The following is a 23,788-nucleotide window of genomic DNA, read 5'->3' as shown; positions in this document are numbered from 1 at the left end:
CAAATAACTTTGAGGGGGGGGGGGGGGGGGGGGGGTGACGTGCTAAAAGGAGTCGTTGTGAGAGCCGCCCCAAACTTCATAACCGACACTTAGCACTCGAATGTTTTTCTTTTTCGCTCTATTCTAAAAAACACCTCACACCTCCTCAGAAATTAATGTGCTCGAGTGTAACGACCGGCGGTGGTGTCGCTCCAGCCCGAGAGAGAGGGGAAGCCGCCATGAGAAAAAGCTCCCAGAAGCCCCACGCTGTCCTCACTGTGTTTACCCACAGAGGGAAAGGGGGGAAACCTTGGTCAGGCCAGAGGCCATTAAAGACCTGATGGGTTTTGACAGTAATTTCTTCATGAATCCACAGCCTGAGGGGGGCTGCCAGTGGTGAGATCGGGTGCCTCCTATTACCCATTAAGCACACAAACCGTGCCCACAGAACCCACTCAATGGTATCTCTGTGCTCAAGGGGGGGAGTGTTTATGCATGTGTGAGTGGGGGGAACTGGAGGGGGGGGGGGCGTGGGGGGGGGGGGGGGGGAGACGCTGCTATAGTGATACTGTCTTGACGACAGGGCCAAAACATTTGGACATACTTCTTCTGGTGCTCCGCCGCCGCCACTCCTCCTCCAGATTACACGCCTGTTCGGGAAAAGCAAATGTTTCTCTGGGCATCCCCCGGAGATAACCTCCATAATGATTCCAGGGCCAAGGGAGCATGGAAAAGGGGAGCGTGGCAAAACACTAGTGGTCCTAATGTCAGTTTTGCTACCCATGAAAAAAAACATAAGAATCCGTCAATTCTTAATAACCCCGTCATTTGAAATGACAGTTAAAACCAGACCGCAGGACCGTAGGGCTTCGGGTTATATCGCAGATGGGAGACCAAAGTGCTAATCATAAATATCAGGCTAAGCTTAGAGTGAGCGGGTCAGGCTGAGGTCATACCTCAGGTCCTGTGATGGGGAGGGGGGGGGGGGGGGGTTCAGAACAGCCCGAACTAACAAGTCATGTTATAACATTGTAACAACACAATACAGCCAATCAGTAGAGAGAGAGGGGGGGGTCTCATGTTAAAAGACACAAGCCACCACATAAACATTTTCTCATCCTTACACTAACACTTACTGCAGCCCTTTGCTGCTACATGCTTTAAGTCCACCTCAACACACACACTGTACACATACTTTGACAGCTCCATTTATCTGTCTCAAGTCTACCTGGGGAATGAAATGTGCGATTAGAGCAGAAATTAGCATCAACACTTTTTCCCATTCCAGAAACGTTGCCTTCGGGGGGTTGGCAGGCTGTCTGAAAAATGGCGATGATACACAACCTTTGCTATGCATGACTAATACTGTACCTTTGCTATGCATGACTAATGCCTGGCTCTTAAAGACAGTGTGAACAAGGTGTTTTATTGAGGCCAGAACAAGAAAACACAAAATGGCTAAAACATTACTCTCTGGCTCCCGGGACCTTCTTTGTCAAACTGAAAGACTCACAAAACACAAGTATGTATAAAAGAGTTCTTTATTTCTAATAAACATGAATACATTGTAAACAAATTGATTTTGTGGACAATCCATATTTTAAACACTCATAAACTGCTGTACAGAACTCAGAGACAGACAGGGAAGCTAGATCAGGACATAAAGATATGGGAGGTGCTAAGTTATTTTTTCAGCCATGTAACAAACTATCAATACATCTGTAGTACCGTTAACAACAATGACGGAACATTAAATTGGGGGGAACACAAAATGCAAAATAACACATGAAAACTTGTACAACTCTGAAAGGTATACTTTTTTAGACACACAAAGGACACATACATTGTATGTGTTAAATATTTTGTTTTCTAAGAACATAACAAAAACAACTATCTACGTCATTCACAGATTCAGCAGTCTGTTTAAATACCTTATTTCTACAAAGTGAATTTACATATCTTAAAGTACAAAGTGCAAATACTATGGTTTCCATTGCCAGTTGATGAGGGCAGAATATCCAGGGGGGGGGAAGGGAAATCTCTGTTGTTGGCCTAGCCTTGCTTCTTTGAGGGATTCTGAAAAGAGAAAATAGCAAATGACTAAAGAAAACAATATCTCACTTATGTCTCACCAATGGAAAATCATATGCTGCTTTTCAGTGGCAGTGTGATTCTGCAAATACTGACAAATTGTCAGGTATTGTGTTGACCCTATCAGTGCATCGTAGCACACACACTCAGACAATTGTTATAGGTATATAAGACGACACAGTCTGAACCTTTCAGGTAAATAGACCCTCTAATGAATAGACAGTGGGTGACATGAACCCATGGTGAGTGAAACAATGACCAACAGTGACAGAGCAGGTCCAACAGTGTTAATTATTTTTACATTTAAGCATTGTTAGAATTTCTAAATCACAAATAGACTAGACCAATTTACTGCCAAGTAATTAGAGCATTGATTTTCCCCAAGCGCAAATCTGTGTCAATTGTCACTGATGGTAATGCCATTGAAACTCACGGAACTGTGAAACATTTGTGACACAGTCTGATCAATTGGTCCGCATGCCGGCAACCAATCAAAATGTTCGGACTTTTCGTTATATCGCTATTTCCTAATCAATAGATTTCCTAATCAATAGATTTCCTGTTACCCTATTGAAAAGGCATTTTGACAACATAAACATATAATTCCTTTGATCAATGTGTTTCACAAAATCATTTGGTTGTCTTCATAGGAATTTACTGTGCTGTAGCAAAATCACCATAGCTGATTACTTAGCTGATGCTGATGATCGAGCAAATTAAGCAGACTGTAATATAACAAAGCCTTGTGAGCACAGTGGTAGCTATGCTCTGATCGTCAAGGCTAGCAACACACTGCAAACTTCTATTTGTGGGGGTTACCTTGTTCCAAAAAAGGTTGAATGGGGCGGGCAGAGCATTCACCTGGATGATTTCAGATCATTGCACATCATCAATCTCTCAAAATCTCAGATTTTAAGGACTTCAGGTCTAAATATCTGTTTTTCTGAACACAATTGCTAATTTTGGACCAAAACAATTATCTATATTGATATAATGCAAATGTCATCTTAAAATGTTTGACTTTGACTGGAGGGGGTCTTTAACATTCCATATTGTCAGGTATTTTGTTGACCCTATTAGCGCACCATAGCACACTCAGACTAACTAGCTAATTACAGGTGTATAATCGCTGGGTGCTGTTGTTTACTTACTGGTTTACTGGAGGACGTGCCTTCGCCTGTTTTGGTCCCTGAAGAAAAAAGTGACACAACGTCATCAACCATGACATGATAAGGGCAATGTAAAATGTTCCATTAGCAATGTCCCTAGGAGCCAATCAGACTGGAGACTGAGACTCACCTTCCTCCTTGGTGACCCCCAGGCAGCCCATCAACTCCAGCAGGGAGAGGGCCTTGTCGTTGCTGATGTCACAGTACTCTACAAACTTCTTCACACACTTCTTGGGCTTGGACTTCTTGCGCAGGAAGCGTTTGAAGGGTTTGATCTCCTTCTTACCGATGTCCCCACTGGAGTTTTTGTCCAGCTGACTAAAGTACCAGTGCACCACCCTCTCCTCTAGTGTGTGGCTGGGGTCGGGCTCCAGCATCCTGGGGGTGAAGGAACAACCGTTATTGATCATTATACAACGGATAGATCTGGTCCATTGTCTCTTGATTGGTCAGTTTGCGTTCCAGCCGTGCCGATATACACGATATACGCACGGCTGAAGGGAATGTTGACACATCTTTTCATATTACTCCGCGTTTGTTTATATTACCGTTATCATCAAGAAGTTACATTCTTACCGTTGCTTAGCAACCGATAAACAACTGTTCAGCGGATGAATACACTTACAATAACACAACGGCTATAAATCAATAGATAACCTTATGGGTTACAGTTAACAATTAGTTAGCCATTCTACCTGTGTAGTAACACTGTAATTATCATGGTAGCAAGATTGTAGCACAAGCCACGCAAACACAAACCATGCAATTACTAAATAACCATGTAATAAGATAAGACTAGGGTATTTACGGTGTTGTTATACAAGTATAGGGGCAACTTAATGCCTCTATAACTTAGTCTAACCTGCTGACGGAGGCGGGGTCTGTAACAGCGTGTACCATGTCTGTTGATAGTGCGTCAAGAACGCTTGTCAGAAACTCCGTTTTCTTTGCCCCGGGACATCCTGGAAAAATAAACAAAGGTAGACGTAGATAAGTGCATATTCATCCCCCTCTGTGTTTGATTTGGAAACACAATTCCGTCATTTAGGGCATTAACACAGAACAATCGCCCCCCATTCAATGTCGTATGTGTTCGCCATAGGTGGGCCCAATAAACCGTCTGTGGAGGGTGGTGAAATAACATAGAGTGTAGTTTTAACATGAGTTGCACATAAAGATGGCAGAGAGAGGGGAATAAAACCAAAGGAGACTCTGTCACAGTTTTTTCTTCTTTTTACTCCCTTTCATAAAGTGTCAGACCTCCTCCCCCTATCCTGGAAAAGGAAGAGGATACCTGCCAATCATCCTGGAGGCTCAGGTGTAAACCGTTGCCATTTTCACAGCTGTGGGCTATGGAGTAGCAGTGGTAGTAGAGGGCCCTGGGGCCCCCAGCCTGAGACACAACCATCTGAGGAGCAGTCCTATAAACAAACGACTCTATGGCAGATCATCTTCAATATGTCTGGAATGGATTGAGAATCCATTTGAACCACTGAAGGATTTATAAGAAATTAACTGTAAAGGTATCGGTCTGGAAAGACTAACTTACATTGCTGAAGGCAAGCGGGAAAGACTTTCAGCTTTGGGAAACATACATGAGAGATGTCATAAAGGCTGGGAATTATATAGGCTTTGCCTGAGAATATTTTATACAAAGTGGAGGAAAAGTTTTGTTTTCTTTGTATCCGATCCAATATTGATGCAAGTCGTATGTGTGTGTGCCTTGTGTTTCTGGTTTTAGTTATTGTATGTTTTTTTCCGGTGTTATAAATTAAGAAAATGACAATAAACATATTGTGACACACTGGAGTGTGGTCCGCACATTGAAAACCCATTGTGAAGAAAAATCTCTTCAATATGTACACAAGGGATAGCTGAAACGGAATGACCCTAATGATAGTAATTAAGTCGTAGGCCATATAGTTTTAAGAATGAGGGGCCAAGGTTATAGAAGAGCTAAAGGCTACAGAGGCCTGGATTCCTGGATTCCTCCCAGAATGCTCCCCACTTTCTCAGTCAGTCACCTTCCCCCCCCCCCCCCCCCCCCCCCAACTCTACCAGAGGAAGAAGAAATTCTCCAGGGTTGTTTTTTTTTTATGGCCCAAGCCTGCAGGGCCAGATTCCCCTCTGCTAGAGATAATAGCATGCTTCACCCTCCTCTAACAGGTGGCGTCCAGCGCTGAGGTAAACACCCAGCACCCCAGCCTGAATCTCCTCCTTTCCCAGGTGACAGAGGAGAGAGAAGCAACGGTTTTATCAGCTGAAGCAGAGAGAGGGGTCGAGTCTCAACTGTCTGCCTAACACGGTCTGCTATTGCTAGGACACCAACATACAACATCTTTGTACTGTAGTAGGGCCCTCACAGGAACCCAGACCCAATGAAACATCTGACCCACCTGTTAATGGTCTATACGCTGGTGCCTGGCAGCCTTTTTTTTCCTGTGTATTTAGTCTAGAGATGCTTGAACAATTACACCTTCACAAGGAAAAGCCCTATTTATCAAGGTACTGACTGAGGATTTTGTTGTACGTAGTGTTGGATTTATTTGTCGGTTCATGTTTTCCATGGACGTGTAAACGTCATTTCTGTAATCCTCCAGTTCATACAAATGTTAAGCCATCAGGTAAGGATCCAGCCGCACCCTTCTTGGCAGTCGAGGTCTTCCGTGGGGGCGGTAACAGATCAACTCCTGTCTGGACCACCATTTAGCTGAGGGGCAGGACACCAAATGTTCTCGCTGTCATTCAAAGGAAATTGAGTTCATCTTTGTGCATAAAACCAACTCCACACGACAGGTTTGCTCTCCTATAATAAGACATCTCATTTGCATCTACCTCATCACATGCTCTATACGCTCAGAACCTGTGGCTTGTACTCTGATTAATATTTCATATTTTACATTTACTGAATATCCGCCGTTAAGTCATAATGAATACGGCCTTTAAATCCCACAATTATTTTTAAACATGGTCTCCCTTTCACACATACAATACTCCTTTTCTCTATCTTCTCTCCGCCTACATAGCACTGTCCCATCATTATCATGGGAACAGGAACATGGTGTTATGCCATAGTCACTCAATGTTATTTTTTAGCAGTAAATGGCTGCTGACTGAATCAGTTAATGATTGTAATTACATAATGCCTGACTTTGACAGATACTTTGACAGATAGCGAAATAAAAAACGAGGTTAAGTTGCGCGCCCCCCTGACTGTCCTGCGCAGCAGAACATCTCTAGATGTTGGGGAAACCGTTTAATGTCCAGGACCTCCTCGGTTTCTCTCATCACTATTCATTATGGCCTGATAGCCATGTGTCTACTGTATGTCCCTGCCCTGTGTGAGCAAGCAGAGGGTGTGTTTGTGTGTGTGTGTGTGTGTGTGTGTCTACTGTATATCTTTGCCCTGTGTGAGCAAGCAAGAGGGTGTGTTTGTGTGTGTGTGTGTGTGTGTGTGCGTGTGTGCGAGTGTGTGTGTGTGTGTGTGTGTGTGTGTGCGAGTGTGCACACGCGTGTGTCTCTGTGTGTGTGTGTGTGTGTGTGTGTGTGTGTGTGTCTACTGTATATCTTTGCCCTGTGTGAGCAAGCAGAGGGTGTGTTTGTGTGTGTGTGTGTGTGTGTGTATAAGTCTGTTTCTGGAGGCAGTATGTAGGCAGTGTTATTTCATAAACCCACACGGGGCTGAACCCTGTCAGCACTCATGGCCGCGGCTCCCCAGCCCAACCCCAATGGCATCCAGCGAGCCCCTCTCCAGAGAGCCCTGGCCAAACACACCCCGCGCCTCCCTCTGCCCTTTCAGCACTACGTTGCCCTCTTCTCCCTTCTCGCCCCATAAACCTTTCAACACCCCAGCGCTTCAAGTCCAAATACACCACTGCCGTCGTGATGTGAAATCAACATTTATAATTATCACAGTTTTTATACAACTTTTTAACTAGAGTTTTACAGCCACTGATGCAATGCCTCGTAAAAAGAACAAGATGCTTACGTTTTTACGACTCTCTGTCCCGACACATTTTTATAATTGGGGACTGATATGGAGCATGATGCCGTGTGACCAAATCAAATTGTACCAGATTGCAGTTTAGTCTCCCTCGTGGGATAGCTGGGTTGTCTTTCTCAAAAGCACAGCCCTGCGGTCAGCTACACATAACTCGATAATTCAGATCCTCAGCTTGTATTCAGACAATATGTCAGAAAATAGTTCACACCTCCTTATGCCACTTTATAAAATATTTATCTTAATCCAAAATGTTTCTCCTCCTCCTAACCCAAACGATCTGCAGTGCAGCTGGGAAACGGGAAACGTGTGGGATGAATGTGAATTGAGTATTCACTCAGTGTGTAATAACCCCTACACCCGTTCGTTCTCCACGCCTTCATAATAAATGGCCTGCTCCATTCTGGACCTGTTCTGAAAACCCACCTGCGAACACAGCTCTGGCCCGGGCAAAGCGTTACATAAACAGTAGTAGACGGGGCTAGAGAACAGTGGCTGCTCTGTTCCTGGAGGCTGGATTATTAACATGTTTACTAACCCCCCCCCCCCCCCCCCCCCGAAAACAGCAAGAGACAGCAGGCAGGTCAAACAGCTTCTAGATGAAATCTCCTCATCTGTTTGTCGATCGGACATAATGCCGTCCACAACCAAGAGTCGTACACACGCTGACCCACTCTCGCCCCCACTCTGTCTGTTGAGAGTATCTGTTGAGAATATTAGCTTGATTGTTTTTAATTTGTTTTCCCCTGACAGAGTGTGAATAAGAAGGAATTACGAAAGCCGTGCCAATTGGCTTTCCTACAAGCGGCCTATTAAATAAGATCAGGAGATTAGGCCGTTTCACGTCATTGTTCCCCTTAATCTGCCGAACACCAACATCACCCCCCTCCATCTGAAACCATGTTACTCTCACACACATAAATGGCTGGGTGCAGATCCACTAGGAACTCGTTTTACAATTTAACAAAGTATCATTGATGTTTTTACACCAAACCCAGACCTAGTCATCTTACTTTAGGTAACAATTTGAGACCACAGGATCACTGGATACTGTCATGGCATCTATATGACCGTTTGGCATTCCAGGAGATGCAACCAATGTCTTAAACCAAACAATCACAACCAGAACTCCAAAAAAACAAAAAAAACATGTCAATACCCTTATCCCTGTTTTCCCTCCCTCTTCATTATCTCCACCTCTCACACACGCTGTTTCTCCTCCGTCCTCAGCCGGCCGTCCCTGTCACCCTCCCTATCTCACATCTCTCCCTGTCAGCCTCATGATTACCCCCCCCTTTCCCCCGTGCTAATCAGTCTCTGGCTCTCTTCTCTCCAGGCTGGGAATCCTCAAACCATTATCAAACATTTCCTGGCCCAACACTAATGATGTCAACAAAGACACACACATGCACTGTCGTTATCACCCCCTAAGGGCTAGGATCCACTGCTTATCACCGCCTAAGGGCTGGGATCCACTGCTAGAGGGGAACTGCTGAAGAACTGACAGTGTTGTGGGTGAGAGAGAGGACAGAGACCCAAGCATGTCCCTCCGAGACCCACCTTGGAGATGTCTGCTCCTGTAATGGTCCTTTGGTTTGGTAGGATGGGCTCTGGCGTTTCCATCACATTTGGGTTGTTCATATCTGTGAAACACAATGAACAAAACACAATTTTTTTCTCCTATTGAGTTTCCTGGATATATTAAACATGTTCAACTTTATTTGGCAGATGAAGAATTTCATAATAGTGATATCAAAGAAGACCTTTGTCACCCATGCATCCCCCCCCATGCAATCACATCTAGATGTACTTCTCTGGCTAAAGAGAGGATGAGAAAACCGCCCCCCCCCCCTCCCCCCCAATAAAGGTTGTCAGAGTGAAACGTAGCGAGAGAGTGAGTATGCAAGCGAGAGAACGAGACAGAGGGAGAAAAAGAGAGAGAGAGAAGAAAAAAAAGACAGAGAGACAAGGTGGGAGCTAGAGAGAGAGAGAGAGAGAGACAGGCAGGGAGCTAGAGAGAGAGAGAGAGAGAGGAAAAGACAGAGAGAAAGAGAGAGGGAGAGAATGAGAGAGAGAGAGAGAGAGAGAGACAGAGAGTGGGAGACAAGGAGCGTGGGACACAGGGATGCTTTCATGGCCCTTGGAAAGAGAGCGGAGCCCCGATTGCTGCTGTGTAACCTGGCCAAGAACAGGCCCAGGCCGCGGGGAAGAGAGAGGGGGGAAATCAGTGCTTGTACATGCACTAATGTGCTGTCTGGCGCTTTGCCTGGGGCCTTGTTAATCCGATACCCAGCGCTGCATCGTTCCCCGGGCCTCATTAAATCCGTACCCGCACGCACAACTACAGCTACCCCCTCTCTGCCAGCCTCCCTGACCCTTGACCCCTCCCACCCCACCGGCGCTCTCACGGCAGACCGTCGAATCAACAGGCCTCCTACTCTCCTACTTGGTCACTCTCTGTTTTCCATTTGCTCAAGGGAATGTTGATCAAAGAGGCTCACCGCATGTGAGTTTGAGGATTTATTGGGATACTTAGCAGAGTAGTGTGTGTGTGTGTTGTGTGTGTGTGTGTGTGTGTGTGTGTGTGTTGTGTCTCACCTGGTGGAGGTGCCAGGGATGGGCCGTCCAGTGTCCACCAGAACACACCAGCAGTACCCAGTGGAGGGGTGGCACTGGACCGGCTTGTAGAGGCCCCCGTAGGCACAGTCGGGCACGAACACCGCCTCGTTCTTGTGCTGCCGGGCCTCTTCCTGGGCGGTCTGTTGCTCCTGGTCACATGATGAGGCTGAGGGAGGGGTCAGGGGGGTCAGAGGTGAATAAGTAGGGGGTGAGTGACCGGGAGGGAGGACAGTACAGCAGCACACACACTGAAGATGTCATCGATGTGTCACGATGCGTCGATGTACCATGATTCGTCCTTCATCATCTATCTACTTCTAAACCATCAACTTCTACAGTTAGCGTTGTCTAAAACCCAATGCACACAGCGTGCGATTTCTGTTGCACGACAACATTCCATTGTTGTCATGAATGGAATCGAATTTTCGCCGTGCGATTAAAATCGGGGCTGTGTGCATTGGGATGCGATTTTCTCATAGACTTCCATTTAAACTTCAAAATGGAATGTTGACGTGCAACAGAAATCGCACGCTGTGTGCATTGGGCTTAAGACAAGTCGATTGTCTTGTTATGTTAAGTGTCCAAGCTCACATCTGTTTGATTTAAATGGAGGCTAAGAGGGGGGCTGGGGGGGGGGGCTGCTCCTGTTGTTCTGCAACAGCGAAAGCAGTGCTAAAAAATGCACACACACAAAACTGTGCTCAAAACACTTTCGGTTCGTTATGACACTATAGCGGAAGAAATTAGACTACGGTGGCCCACCACATTTCTCTTGTAGCCAAGTGTCAAATACTTCCCACTGTTGTATCAATAAGTTCTAGTCTTTTGGTCCGCATATCGGCAACCAATCAAAATGTTTGTTTTTTTATTTTCTCTACGTGTCAACATTGTTGAGAATCACAACACAAACTCGCTAGTCAAGCCAAAATGCTGCAATGGACTGCAATGGATTCGGTGAGTAATCCCCACTGCTACCTAGTTAACTAGAACACTACTTCACATTGTTAGCCGGCTCACAAAACAAGCTGTGTCAGTTGACTAGCGATGTTGTGTTTGGTTTTCAACAGCGTGGAAATGTATTCACATGTTTCGAAAGAAAAGTCAGATCATTACATCGGATCCCGATATGCGGACCAAAGCATTAGAACGTGACACATATGCCCTCTCTGACTAACCACCCGAGGAAGAGCCAGAGAGAGAAGACGTGACAGAGGAGTGTTTGTCTGAGTGTGTGTGTGTGTGTAGAATGCTTTATCAGCCCTCCACACCACTGTTTACGGACATTAAGGGGCTAATGACTTAAAACAGCTCCCTGTGTCTAGGTTAAGTAAATATTTAGACACCCGACTGCTCTGTGTTTGTGTGTGTGTGTGTTTGTGTGTGTGTGTGTGTGTGAGAGAGAGAGAGAGAGAGAGAGAGAGAGAGAGAGAGAGAGAGAGAGAGAGAGAGAGAGAGAGAGAGAGAGAGAGAGAGAGAGAGACAGACAGACTAAAGGGGAATAAGTGTATTAGACATTGTGTAGACAAGACATTGGTCAGTCCTATGGACTCTTGTTCCCATAACCCTCCTCTCTAAACACCCCTATGTGCTTCTCCATCAGTTGTGAGACTCGTACGCGGTTCGCACTGCGCAACACTGTCCCCGAACACTCCGTAACTCATACTTGGACGTAGCTTACATGCAGCCTGTGTGAGGGGGTGTCATTGTCAACGACGAACTTCGTCAACTAAACCCCTCAAAAAAAGTTCGGAAACGCTTTTCTTGTTGATTATTCCTCCCCTTTAATAATACCAATTGGCATTGTATTTTATATCGTTGGAAAGCCTATGGTATTCAAAACGAGAGTGAATACCAAAAGAAGAATATAGGGGATTTTGGCAAATATTTTTGGGCCGCTACCCACATGTTTAGCTGTGTTGCTCATTCCACGAATGCATGATCCTTACAAGTTGTACCTCGTTGTAAAGGTGACTAATCCGGCTTTCCAACGATATAAAATACAATACCTATTGGTATTATTAAAGGGGAGGAATAATCAACAAAAAAAGTGTTTCCGAACTTTTTTTGAGGGGTTTAGTTTCACCTCAGGTCGATTGAATTCACTGTCTCGAATTGATCGAATTCATTCATCGTTGAAGCATGAAACGGCCTTAACACTGAAGACTGGTCAACCATGGTGACTCATGATTTTAGGCTCCAGGGGACATTTGTTGGTCATGTACACACACACACACACACACACACACACACACACACACACACACACACACACACACACACACACGCACGCACGCACACACACGCACACACACACACACACGCTCGCTCGCTCTGTGATTTCTTTTGACCTGTGTAAAGCGAAAAACATGATTTTCATATTCAAATGTTTTTTTTTTAAAAGAGCTCTCCAATCCATTAACCGGTCCATATATCCTGAAGCTGGCTCGACAGAAAGATGTGTCTCCAAGAGTTCCACCCGGATTCAATCAAACCACTCCTCTGTAGCAGGCCTCTCCTATGCCACACTGCTCTCCAGCAGAGCTTTGAGCATTAAACTTACGCCAGCTAGGATGAAGAAAAAAAAAGAGCTCCTCTGGCTATCATCGCTTCCCACTACCTCTCTCTAGAGGCTAACCTCTGGGCTCGGAAGCAAGAGTGGGATTACATATATCCCTTTGTCTTTGTTTATTTTCATTATAGAGCTTTTTTGCCCACACGAAAGATCCCAAATGAAATACCTCCCCGCCGTTCTCCCTACGCTCTCATTCACTCTCTCTGTGAGGCTCTGGGTATTTTTTTGTTGAGAGGTTTCTTTTTAATAGAAAAAACTCATAGGAATACTCCAAAGGGCACATGGGTAATCAAAACCATCAACACTGCGTTTGCAGTGCTTTTATTGGTCGTAAATCAAGATTGAGTGATTCACACACAAACACACACACACACACACACATACACGCAGACACACACACCACACACAAACAGTCACACACACAAACCATATTCCTACATAAACACCAGAAATAGCATCGTTTTATGCAGCTGTTTTCTCCAATGAGTAGATGAGAATAAATAAAGAACCCATTGATCCAGTAGTGAGATTAGTGTCAGAGGAGGATACGAGCAGCCAGAGGAATGGAGATGCTGCATGTGCTGATAATTACAGACACACGGCACAGACCCATGTACCCAGGAATCTGCGCGCTCCAAACCATCATCAATGCAAAATTCCAGGAAATTGAACCTTAATTAACACACGCTATAAACCAGTGTACACCAGTGTAGCGTGTGAACAGGTCACTCACTGCTGACTGTAAAAATCTACCCTCGACTTCTAGATGGATTACATTCTCCAAGAGTTCTCACAAGCAAGAGAGAGTGTCTTACTTAAGGGACTTCCAAAGGTAGTTGTGAGCAGTTTGTGAGTGAGACCGAATTTCACCTCACTTTCATTTGAAGAAAGCTGTTGAAGGTTTGCCTCCAGAACTCACATTGTGTTCTGGTCCTGTTGTTCTGCCGGCTGCGGACCTGTTCGGTCCAGAGGGTGGGGTACTGGGAAATCATGTCTGAAGGAAATCACACATCTTATTAAAGGAACGTACAAAAAACAGCAACAAACCAAAAACACTTATATCAATACTTTCCATCACACAACTGGCACATCGGTCTCTGGTCACATGCTGTGTATTGTCAGCAGCAGAAAAGTGGTTCTACATATTATGGGATGGTCGCCATGGTGACCTAGGGGGTGTCTGCGGTGTGAGGCAGACTAGCTCACCTTCCTCGTCGGTCGGGCTCTGTGGCTCCACCACTAGGCCGGCTGACTCATCTGCATTTAGAATGGAAAAGATTTGCAAGGAGACTACCATTATGAGAGTAGGCTAGATTTTGCAACAGTTACAAAAACCATTCAAGATTTGCACATTGCCCGGGCCGAGAGGAGGAGGAGAGGTTTGAGAGAGTAGGAGGCTCGAAGAGAGGTAAAAAAAAGGGACAAAAGTGTCAGTGGTCAATGTCAGTGGTTGTAGAAAAACAATGGTAGTTTGACATCCTTCATAACAGCTGTTTCATCATTAACTGTCATCATATTTCATACAGTTAAAAGAATCTCAACAACAATGATAAAACAACAAAACAGTTTAGCCAATTCAGTCAGTGAGGGAATTCATTGATACATGTATACAGCTGACAGCTAACTGGAAATACAAAACATAACGTTGTCAATGGAAAATGTGTAGTTTAGGGCAACTTCATACATTCAGCAAACTGTCAAACCGTTACACCATGAATCTTAATCTTAAGTAAGGATCTGCCCCACACCCAACAGTAATGATCTGAGGTCAGACAGTTGGTAGAGAGAGCGACAGTCTCCGGCCTTCTCCATCCCTCCACTACGTACATATGAGGAATGAAAACACTCTGAGGAGTAAGAGGAGGAGGAGGCGTGCGAGGGCCTAACAGGGAAGAATGCAACATCCAGACACACATGTTTGAGATGAACCAATTAACAGAGGGAGGGTTGGGGCTTGGTGGTTGTTAGGGCTCTGTTTGTTTTTTTGTTTATTTGGGGGTGGGGGTGGGGGCGGGGGGGGGGGGCGGGTTGGGAAAGGGGCTGTTTGAGCTCAGGGGTTGGTTAGTGCAAAGCCAGAGCCGCAGGTGTGGTTAACCTCACTGAGGGCCACAGGCCTCCCAGAGGAAGGCTCAGGTACTGCAGCGGCCTGGGAGAACTTATGAGTGTAATACGTTGACGACTCATTAATTTCATTACAGTATTAAGGTTGCTATGTACACTGTGTGATGTTATTTTATAACTGGCCAGGGACTATGGATTAAAATTTGCCTTCTGGCTAAATCTGGCGTATTTAAAAAAAAGTGTATGTTCATTAATATGCATTGTCCCTTTACAAATAAAATAAACATAATCTGTGTGGATTCTGTACCAGCCCCCAGCAAGTCTGCTCCTATGGGAAATACCCACAGATAAACTACCAATTTGAACAATCAGTCCTCCATTGGAAATTGCTTAAAAATACATATATAAAGTCATACTATGGAAATATAATTTAAAAATGGCTAATAATTAAAGGTAAGGCTACTTAGTAGCCTTCTACATGACTATTACTTTTCAAATATGTGTAAATAAAACCTCATACTAGTTGTGGTCATACAGTATCAATTACTGTCAGTCGTTCATTGTTTAACTATTTAAAGCCATCAAGCCCCATACTACAATTTCATTTTACATTTCTGTTTCTACAGGCCACCGTAGAAAACATAGGTACTGATGGGCCTCTACTGAACCAAAAATATCGTTGCAATCATTGCTATTTTCAGAGCTGGAGTACCACAAATCTATAGTTTATTCTGGTTTTAACCATCCTGTTTATTCAACCAATTCAGAGTGAACCACACACTCTCTGGTGCCTCTACATTTGCATTCACTGACTCTCACAACAGTTGATCTATGGGTAATGAGCTGGCTAGGCCCAGAGAAGCTACACACACGCTGGGCTCAGACTGTTTACAGAAGCGCAGACGTAAGCGACACATAGCAGAGATCAGCCTGGAATCAATCGTCAACCTCCCCACTTATATCCTTCACAGGGTTTTTCGAAATCATTGCAAATCTGAAAGAGATGAGGATAATGACTTCTTAATAATGACGTATGATGACTTCATTGAGCGGGCAGAGGAGGAAGAGTGGAGGAAGAGTGAGGGGGGAAACAGAGAGAGAAAAAAACTCTTAACGAAGAGAGTAGCACTGTCTCTGAGTTTACTGCTGCCTGAAAGAGAATATGGTTGTGTGATTAAAGTCAGCTCTCTGCTGCTCTGACGGTCCATCCTGGCTGGCTGACCGCTGGAGAGGACAAGAAGCAGTTAGACGCACACTGGGGGGCTCGTGGTTGGTGTGTAAATCCTACCACAGCTTCTCTCCTGGACCTCGTTATTCAGTAACAGACTGCCTTCTTTCAGCCCTCAGGCTCACTCTCATTCAATTGACAAAATATTGGAGAGGCAAGTCATGACAGGTGACTCCCACACACATAAACATATTTTACACACACACACACACACACACACAGACAGACAGACAGACAGACACTACACACACACACACACACACACACACACACACACACACACTAACAGACGCGCACACACACACACACACACACACACACACACACACACACACACACACAAAGTACTCAAAGTACTTACCTGCTTTTCCTGGTTCTCTTGAACTAGGCCTCTCTTGTTTTGTCCCTGAAATTGACAGGTTTTAGTTGCTAGTTGTACAAATTCAACATTTAGATTAACTAGGGTTTTAGAGGCATTTAGGATGCAGACATTTGAAATATTCACAATGATCACGAGTCGTTGTTCATCAACCATTGTATTCATTGACATTAATTATCATGCTGTCAAACATGGGCCACTTGCATACTGCGCCCTCCATAAGTATTGGAAAGTGGAAACACTTTGAGTTTATTTAGCTCTATACTCCAACAGTTTGGATGTTAAGTACCGATTCTCAGCTTTAATTAAATGTTGCCCTTTCTCTGATTGTTTTCACCATTTAGAAATTACAACTCTTTTTATACATACAGGTAGCCCCCTATTTCTATTTCTGGGCACCAAACGTATTGGAAAATTATCTTGACAGGTGTTTCTGTCCAGTCAGGTGTCTGTCACATGATTTGTGCAGGGATAAGAGAGCTGTCAAGAGGTTCCACAAGCAAATGTTATTCTACATGGGGCTCTGTGTTGGCATTATTTTGATGGTCTTAAGACTCTCCCTGAAGTTCCAACCTGAGGGATGCAGGCTTCTGACATGTCACCTCTCTAATGTTGGTCCATGTAATGTTGCGACGACCTGTCTCTGTAGATCCTATATGTACTGGCTTGGTAGTTACCTGGTTGCAGCTGTGATACAACAACATTATTATTGTCCAGTGTGAACATTTATTTTAATCTATTTTCTTTTTCCTTTTTTAATGTTATTACTATGCCAATGTAACTTTAGGGCCCTGCAGGAAATGTTTGGGGTTGGGTGGGGGGGTGGGCAGAAATGTGAAAAAAAAAATGAAAATCAACATGTTTAATCATATTGTATTGTGTAACTTTTGAATAAAAATACTTGGAAAAAAATAAAAAATAAGAGAGCTGTCAATGTGAGGTATTGATAGGCTTTGCATTTGCCTTTGGAGTCTGCCAACATGAGGACCAAAGAGACGTCAATGAAAGTCAGCCATTGAGGCTGAAATATCAGAAAAATCAATCAGAAACATAGCCAAAACCTTAGACTTACCATAAACAACAGTTTGTAACATCATTTAAAAAGATAGAAAGCACTGGGGGAGCTCAGAAATCGCAAACAGGACGGTAGGGCAAGGGAGACTTCTACAGTCCTCTGCAGGGGGGGGGGGGGGGGGGGTTTGTCTGGAAAAAGGTCTTGTGGAAAGAACGAATACTATCATGTGATTGCAAGAGGAAACTTGAACGATTTACATTACACCACCACATGTGAAACATGGTGGAGGGGGTGCTATGGTTTGGGCATGTACTGTATAGCTGCCACAACAACTGGCTAACTTAACTGATGATGTTACTGCTGACAGCAGCAGCAGAATGTTGGGGTAGTGGTGGTCTGGTGGATAGTGAGTTGGACTTGTGATCGGAAGGTTGTGAGTTCAAATCCCGCCTGAAACCACACCACTACTAGTGTGTCCTTGAGTAAGGCACTTAGCCCTCAGTTACTCCAGGGGGAATGTCCCTGTAATTCGTAATTGTAAATCGCTTTGGATTAAAAGCGTCTGCTAAATGGCAAAAATTAATTAATTAAATTAATGTATTCTGGAGTGTACAGGAACATCTCGTCTGCTCGAGTACAAACGTAAACAAATGTCTCCAAATTCATTGGATGGTGCTTGATCACACAGAAAGACAATGACCCAAAACATACTGCCATAGCAACTAGGGAGCTTTTCGGGCCAAAAAGCGGAAAGTTATTGACCGGCCAAGTCAATCTTCAGATTCAAATCTAATGGGATATGAATTTCATTTCCTGATGATAAGATTTGAGGCAAAAAGACCTAAAAACAAACAACTGAAGATAACTGCAGCAGGACAGAGCTGGCAGAGCGTCACCAGAGAAGATACCCAGCGTCTGGTGGGGTCAATGAGTTGCACGGCTCAGACAGTTATTGCATGCAAAGAACTGTTGACCAAACACAAGTACTTTATTTGGACATTATATGATTTATATACAATTTGGAGCCCTGTATATGCGGTATGCGGTGAACCCAATCTGAAAAAAATACATTGAATTAAAGCTGATAATCTCTACGTTGACCCCATAGTAATTGTTTGATTTCAAATCCAAACTGTTGGAATAATAAAAAATGTGAAAAAAAAGATAAAATGCTGTCTCTTTCTAATACGTATGGAGGGCACTGAACATCTGGACAGCGAATCTACTCTCTGAGTGCACTGTAGCTTCTCCCCACAACTGACATCACATTGACTTTCAATTGAGCCCCCAAAGAGAGAAACTACAGGGACACATGGCATTGGTTATTTGATTGCTTGGCAGACGCCGTTATCCAGGAACGCTTGCATTCCTTACAGTTTAACTTTGTTGCTCAACTCTGCAGCAGCAGGATTTACTGCTAGGCCTATTTACACCACAACCCAACCCTTGAGCAAGAGTCCTCGGACTTCTAACGCTCAGACCCCAAGGTCTGCTAAGTCCCGGGTTTCCCATAGAGCGGTGGATTATGCGGTCCTCCACAGAGATATGTTTTATGACCCAAGGAATGTCCGTTTTTAGTCGGTCCACAGTGTGTCAGTGGGTTGAATAGCCATTGTCTTTACTCCGCTTCATTCAAACGTTGCACCAGCCATGATCAATCAATCCACGTAAAAAAGAAAAGAAATGCATGAATGAAAAATTGCAACGTTGGATCCAGTTACCATAATATGACAGCCATATATTTCCAATTGAAAGAAATTGAAGCCGCACACTCAGGTTCCAGATGCGAAAAAGTGTGATTTATTAGGACAACGGTTTCAGCCGTTTCAGCCTTTGTCAAGTCTTTAATACCGATATTGACAAAGGCTACATCTGAAACCGTTGTCCCAATAAACCACTCTTTTTTGCATCTGGAACCTGAGTGTGCGGCTTCTATTTCTTTCAATTGGAATTGGCTCCGTTGCCAGCACCTCGCCTAGATGTTCTGTGGTGTGCGCTCTCTTCTCTATATCAAACCATATATTTCTAAACATAAGGAACCCAAAGACTACAAACAAATACTAGACACCACTTGGGTGGGAAATGTTCTACCTACCTTGGCATCGGGGCTTCTTATTGGCCACCGCTGAGCCACTTATAGGGCGCCCATTGGGTGTAACACACCAGCAGTAGCCTGTGTAACTATGACACTGCACCTGTGGTTGGTGACAACACAGAACCAGAGGTCATGACAAGTCATGACAGGTCAACATGGTGCAGCACAGATGTGACACAGTCTGATCATTTTTGGTCCTCATGTCGGGATCTGATGTAATGATCAGACTTTTCTTTCGTAAAAAGTGAATACATTTGTTGCATTGTTGAAAATCAATGACACATCGCTAGTCAACTAACACTGCTTGTTTTGTGAGCCTGCTAACAATGTAAAGTAGTGTTATAGTTAACTAGCTAGCAGTGGGGATTACTCACCGAATCCATTACGTTGCAGTATTTTGCTTGACTAGCGAGTTTGTGTTTTCATTCTCAACAACGAAAAAGTCGTTGGTAGAAAAGAAAAGTCCGAACATTTTGCCGATATGCGGACCAAAAGACTAGAACGTGTCACATTATGGATAATAGTAGGAAGTATTTTAAAAAGACCAAAAAGACCAAAAGACTTCAACGTGTCACAAACACCACACACAGACAAGATAACCAAAACACTGAAGTCAGTGTAACTAATGCAGAAATGCATCGTCATGCTCCCATATCTCACCTCGCTGTAGGTGCCGTCTGGGTTGCAGACGGGAACAAACACCTGAGGGAAGAGCTTCTTGGCTTGCTGCTCTGTGTACTTCTTCTCTGCTACACACCTGGATGTATCTGGAGGGGACCAGAGGCACCACCGAAATCATCATCATCATCATCATCATCATCATCATCATCATGTACCAGGAAAAGAGGAACCTCTAAGTTAACAATAGTACCCATTTCACAGAATGTATTTATGCCACTGACCAAACAACATCAAGGGCAATAAATATATTGTTAAAAGACAGAGGGAGATGTTGAATCGTATTCATATTTAAGCAGCAGAGAGAAAGAGGGGAGACAGAGAGGAAATAATTCAAGATGTTTCGGAAGTGGCAGATGCTCATGTGGCTGGGAATAGCACCAACATCCCCATCTTATTAGGAGCAGGCCTACACCAGCCCAATGGCCAAGTGGTAAACCCATTACCAGGCTGGGCAGCAGCTTGCGCTCTCCTGGAGAACATTCCAGTCAGGCTCGGAAAAAGGGCTGATGCACGGGAAAAAACAAGTCTAGGACAGGACGTCGATCTCTCCCTCTCTCTCTCGAAACCCCAGTTCTCCTCTCTCTCCCGCCCTCCAAAGGTTTTGTGGACGTAAAAGTGGGTCAGATTTGTTCTTCTCCCGCTGCAGTGCCTTCTCACATGTCCCTGTCAAAGCCATGGATCATCCCTGTGTCCTCAGATTTGCCTCATCAGATCTGGCCAGCTCAGTTCAGCCTCAGGCCAGGCGCCTGCTGAATGGTGATGGTGCTACAGCTAACTATTACTATATGTATGACCACATTACCCACAATGCAATGCCTCGCAGGGCTGTTTCAAGTCAAGTTAAAACAATGCTACGTTTTGAAACTGTCTCCTGTCTGGTGAGGAGGTTCTTTGTGGCCGTCCATTAGAGAGGGAGAGGGAGAGCGTGGGCTGGTTTATGTCAGCCTGTGTGCGTGTGTGTGTGTGTGTGTGTGTGTGTGTGCCACTGTCACTGGTGTGGAGAGGGTGCAGGACGTTGGATGTTCTGGATGGAGGAAAACAGGGACTTGAGAAGCTCTAAAGTTAGCCTCAGTGGAAAAACCCAAAACCCTCGTCCTTCTCTAGGGGGCTACAACCGAAAAACCCGACTGGAAAAAATGACAGGACAGTTGAATCATCTGAGCACTGTGATAGAAAACAAATGTGGTGCCAGTTTCGCCATCCCCGCACACAAACCCATCTCTGTGTGACTGGGCCCGCCAACCTGGTTTATTTCTGGTCCCGGCCGGACTGCAGAAGTCACTTTGTGTCTCTTCTCTGTGTTCCAGGAAAGGGGGGGGGGGGAATAATTCTCAGCTCCGAAGTTATTGGTGCATACAATGCCACTTTCATGGACTCTCGTCCCTTTCAGCCTCCTAGCTGGAATCCTCTATTCTCTCTCTCTCTCTCTCTCTGTCGGCCACATCCAGATGTCCCGCTCAAAGAAGTTGTCATAGCGACCCGACACGAGCATACAATTTCTCAAAAAGTTTTTCCTTCCATCATATGGAGACTCTCTTTTTCTGAAGTCCCCCACCCGTTTTATCTATCGCCCCCGCTCTCTCTCTCTCTCTCCATCCATTTGTGATCTAATATTGTGGCGGGTAAGAATGGAGCATTGTCCCCAGGCTGTGGGGCGATGAACTGCTAGTATAGAGAGTTAGTGAGCAGGGCAGGAGTGGGGATGCTGGGATGGGGGTCTTCCTTCCACCGCGAGCACAATGAAGGAGTCTGTGAGCCGCCTGACCCGGTTGGCTTCCGATTGCATTACGCTTTTCACCCTAAATCCTTCATTGGTCACATATGCACATGCTTCTCTGCTCGTATGCATATGCTGTGTATGATGAAACCACCCCATTCATTCTTGTAAAGGCGTTTCATTAATCTTCATCATCATCCCTCTCCCGTAATTCATTATATTCAATCGGGCTGAGGGCGAAAGTTTGTTAGGTGATTTGATAGAAAAAAAGAGAAAATCATGCTCAAAGAAACTAAATCTACGAAGAAAAAAAACACCTCTTAATGCAGCAGTAATCAAGATTTCTGAATTTCTCTAACATATTTGCATGATATAATCCTAACATGGCATTATGTTAGGATTATATCATGCAAATATGTTAGAGAACCTATTATAGTATGCATTTCAACAAAGTAATGCAATAACTAGGTTCAAGTTTTATAATTATGTCTGTCAAAATGTTTACCCTTCTTGTCAATAATAAGTATATCCAAACCATGGAACAGAAAGCTTCTCAAACCCAGATTAAAGCTAGTCGTGGACCATGCACAGTGGGAATTTCTATGAATAGTTCTTTATAGTCTAGGAGTACATTTAGTAATCTATGTTAAGGAAACTGTCCTGTAACATACAAATACTTCCTTAACGCATGGCTACTGTATGAACTCCAAACCAGCATTTTATTTCACATCCTACTCTCTACAGCCCCGTCTGTGTCAACCCCGGTCGTCATGGTCGAGCTCAAAGAGTCAATTATGCTGAAATGAATTTAACGCATAAGTTTCTGCTGTGACCCGCGATGCGTCTGGGAGCGTCGGGCGGCACTGAAGCGTGACTGGTGACCTGACCTTTGCACGGCCCTCGGTTGACCTCCAGCTGGGGGTCGCGGCACTTGGCACGGAGGAACTCGCAGCGAGATGAGAAGGTCCTCCCGTCTGAGGCGCACAGGGGCTTCCTGGGACCTCCGGTACATTCCATGTTACACTCCTTATCCTGCTCCACTCGCAGAAACTGCAGACCAGAGAGAGGGGAGAAGAGAGAGAGAGAGAGAGAGATGTGTTAAACGTTTAAAAAAGAATAATTTCACTGGATCGAATGACCTTTGCACCAAAACAGCTTAATCCCCCCGAGTAGCAGGTGTGATTCCGCAGGGATTTATGAATCCTAAATACAGGGTTTGATTGAAGCTCGTGTAGGGGCATATGCCTCTCAGAGCACAGCAGCATGTATGCCAAGAAAATCAGCAATAGGACAGCTGCTGTCCATTGCCAAAACAAAATATAGTAATTGTAACTGTAAAATTACTTTTTACAGTCTTTATTGGAGGTTAAGAAACAAGTGTAACATCTTCTCGTCAAGTGCGTTAAAGAGCATTGATATACAGTACACACACACAACAGACACCCGGATGAGGCCGTGCCATCAACGATCAACAAGAACTGAGAGCTGCTGTCAGTCCGTCAGAGCGCAGCCATGCCGTGTCTTGTCTTAGGTTCGGGGGGCAGGGGGGGGCGGAGGAGGCGGAGGAGGAGGAGGAGGGCAGATGGATCAGACTTGAGTGATGCTTCCTCCTGCCTTTGTCCGTGCCAACACCTGTACAGGTATTCACCTGAAATCCCTCCTGAGGATGTTTGACTCGGGCATGAAAAGAGAAACAAGGATGCAGACTCCCGGCTGAACGCATCGGATCACCTGTGTCAATGCCACCATTGTGTCTGCCACCACAGAACGAAACCCCCACGCTAGGGCCACACAAAGGAGCCGGCAACAGGCTCCGACTGCCACAATGAATGAATAGACGCTGAATGAGAGAGTAGTACCTGACTAGATGTCTGGTTTTTTGTGTTACTATAGTATACAAATATATGGTTTTCATGATTCATGCATGCTCTGTAGTACTATACTCAGGTAGATTCAATGGTTAAAAAACTAAAAACTTTCAGATTTGTACCCGTCTCCATAACTCACGCAGGTGCTGTTTTCAATAATATCAAACAGTAAATACCTGTCTGTGTACTTAACTGTCCTCCCTTGAAGCTAGAACTCCTTTGTATATCAAAAGCAATGTAAATATTGGACTGTTTGAAATAAATACTCTGTTCAAGATGTCAGTGTATGCACGCACACACACACATACACACAC

The 23,788-nt window shown here is 44.6% G+C and overlaps 1 protein-coding gene across 1 annotated transcript in view; it reads right to left on the bottom strand.

The window, feature by feature from the left end:
- Positions 1-1,569: 1,569 nt before the first annotated feature.
- Positions 1,570-23,788, bottom strand: part of smoc2 (SPARC related modular calcium binding 2) — a 28,815-nt gene continuing 6,596 nt past the window's right edge. The window contains exons 2-13 of the mRNA XM_080538405.1: positions 22,494-22,656; positions 19,869-19,975; positions 19,209-19,308; positions 16,081-16,125; positions 13,637-13,687; positions 13,350-13,424; positions 9,838-10,024; positions 8,800-8,882; positions 4,102-4,201; positions 3,370-3,617; positions 3,222-3,259; positions 1,570-2,055 (exon numbers count right to left, since the gene is read on the bottom strand). Of these exons, the coding sequence (XP_080394531.1) occupies positions 2,032-2,055; positions 3,222-3,259; positions 3,370-3,617; positions 4,102-4,201; positions 8,800-8,882; positions 9,838-10,024; positions 13,350-13,424; positions 13,637-13,687; positions 16,081-16,125; positions 19,209-19,308; positions 19,869-19,975; positions 22,494-22,656 (1,221 nt within the window). The 3' untranslated portion in view covers positions 1,570-2,031. The remainder of the gene's footprint in view (positions 2,056-3,221; positions 3,260-3,369; positions 3,618-4,101; positions 4,202-8,799; positions 8,883-9,837; positions 10,025-13,349; positions 13,425-13,636; positions 13,688-16,080; positions 16,126-19,208; positions 19,309-19,868; positions 19,976-22,493; positions 22,657-23,788) is intronic.

Source organism: Nansenia antarctica (assembly GCF_963989245.1).
Source record: "Nansenia antarctica genome assembly, chromosome: 1".
NCBI lineage: Eukaryota > Metazoa > Chordata > Actinopteri > Argentiniformes > Microstomatidae > Nansenia > Nansenia antarctica.
This window is presented reverse-complemented; position numbering and strand designations above follow the sequence as displayed.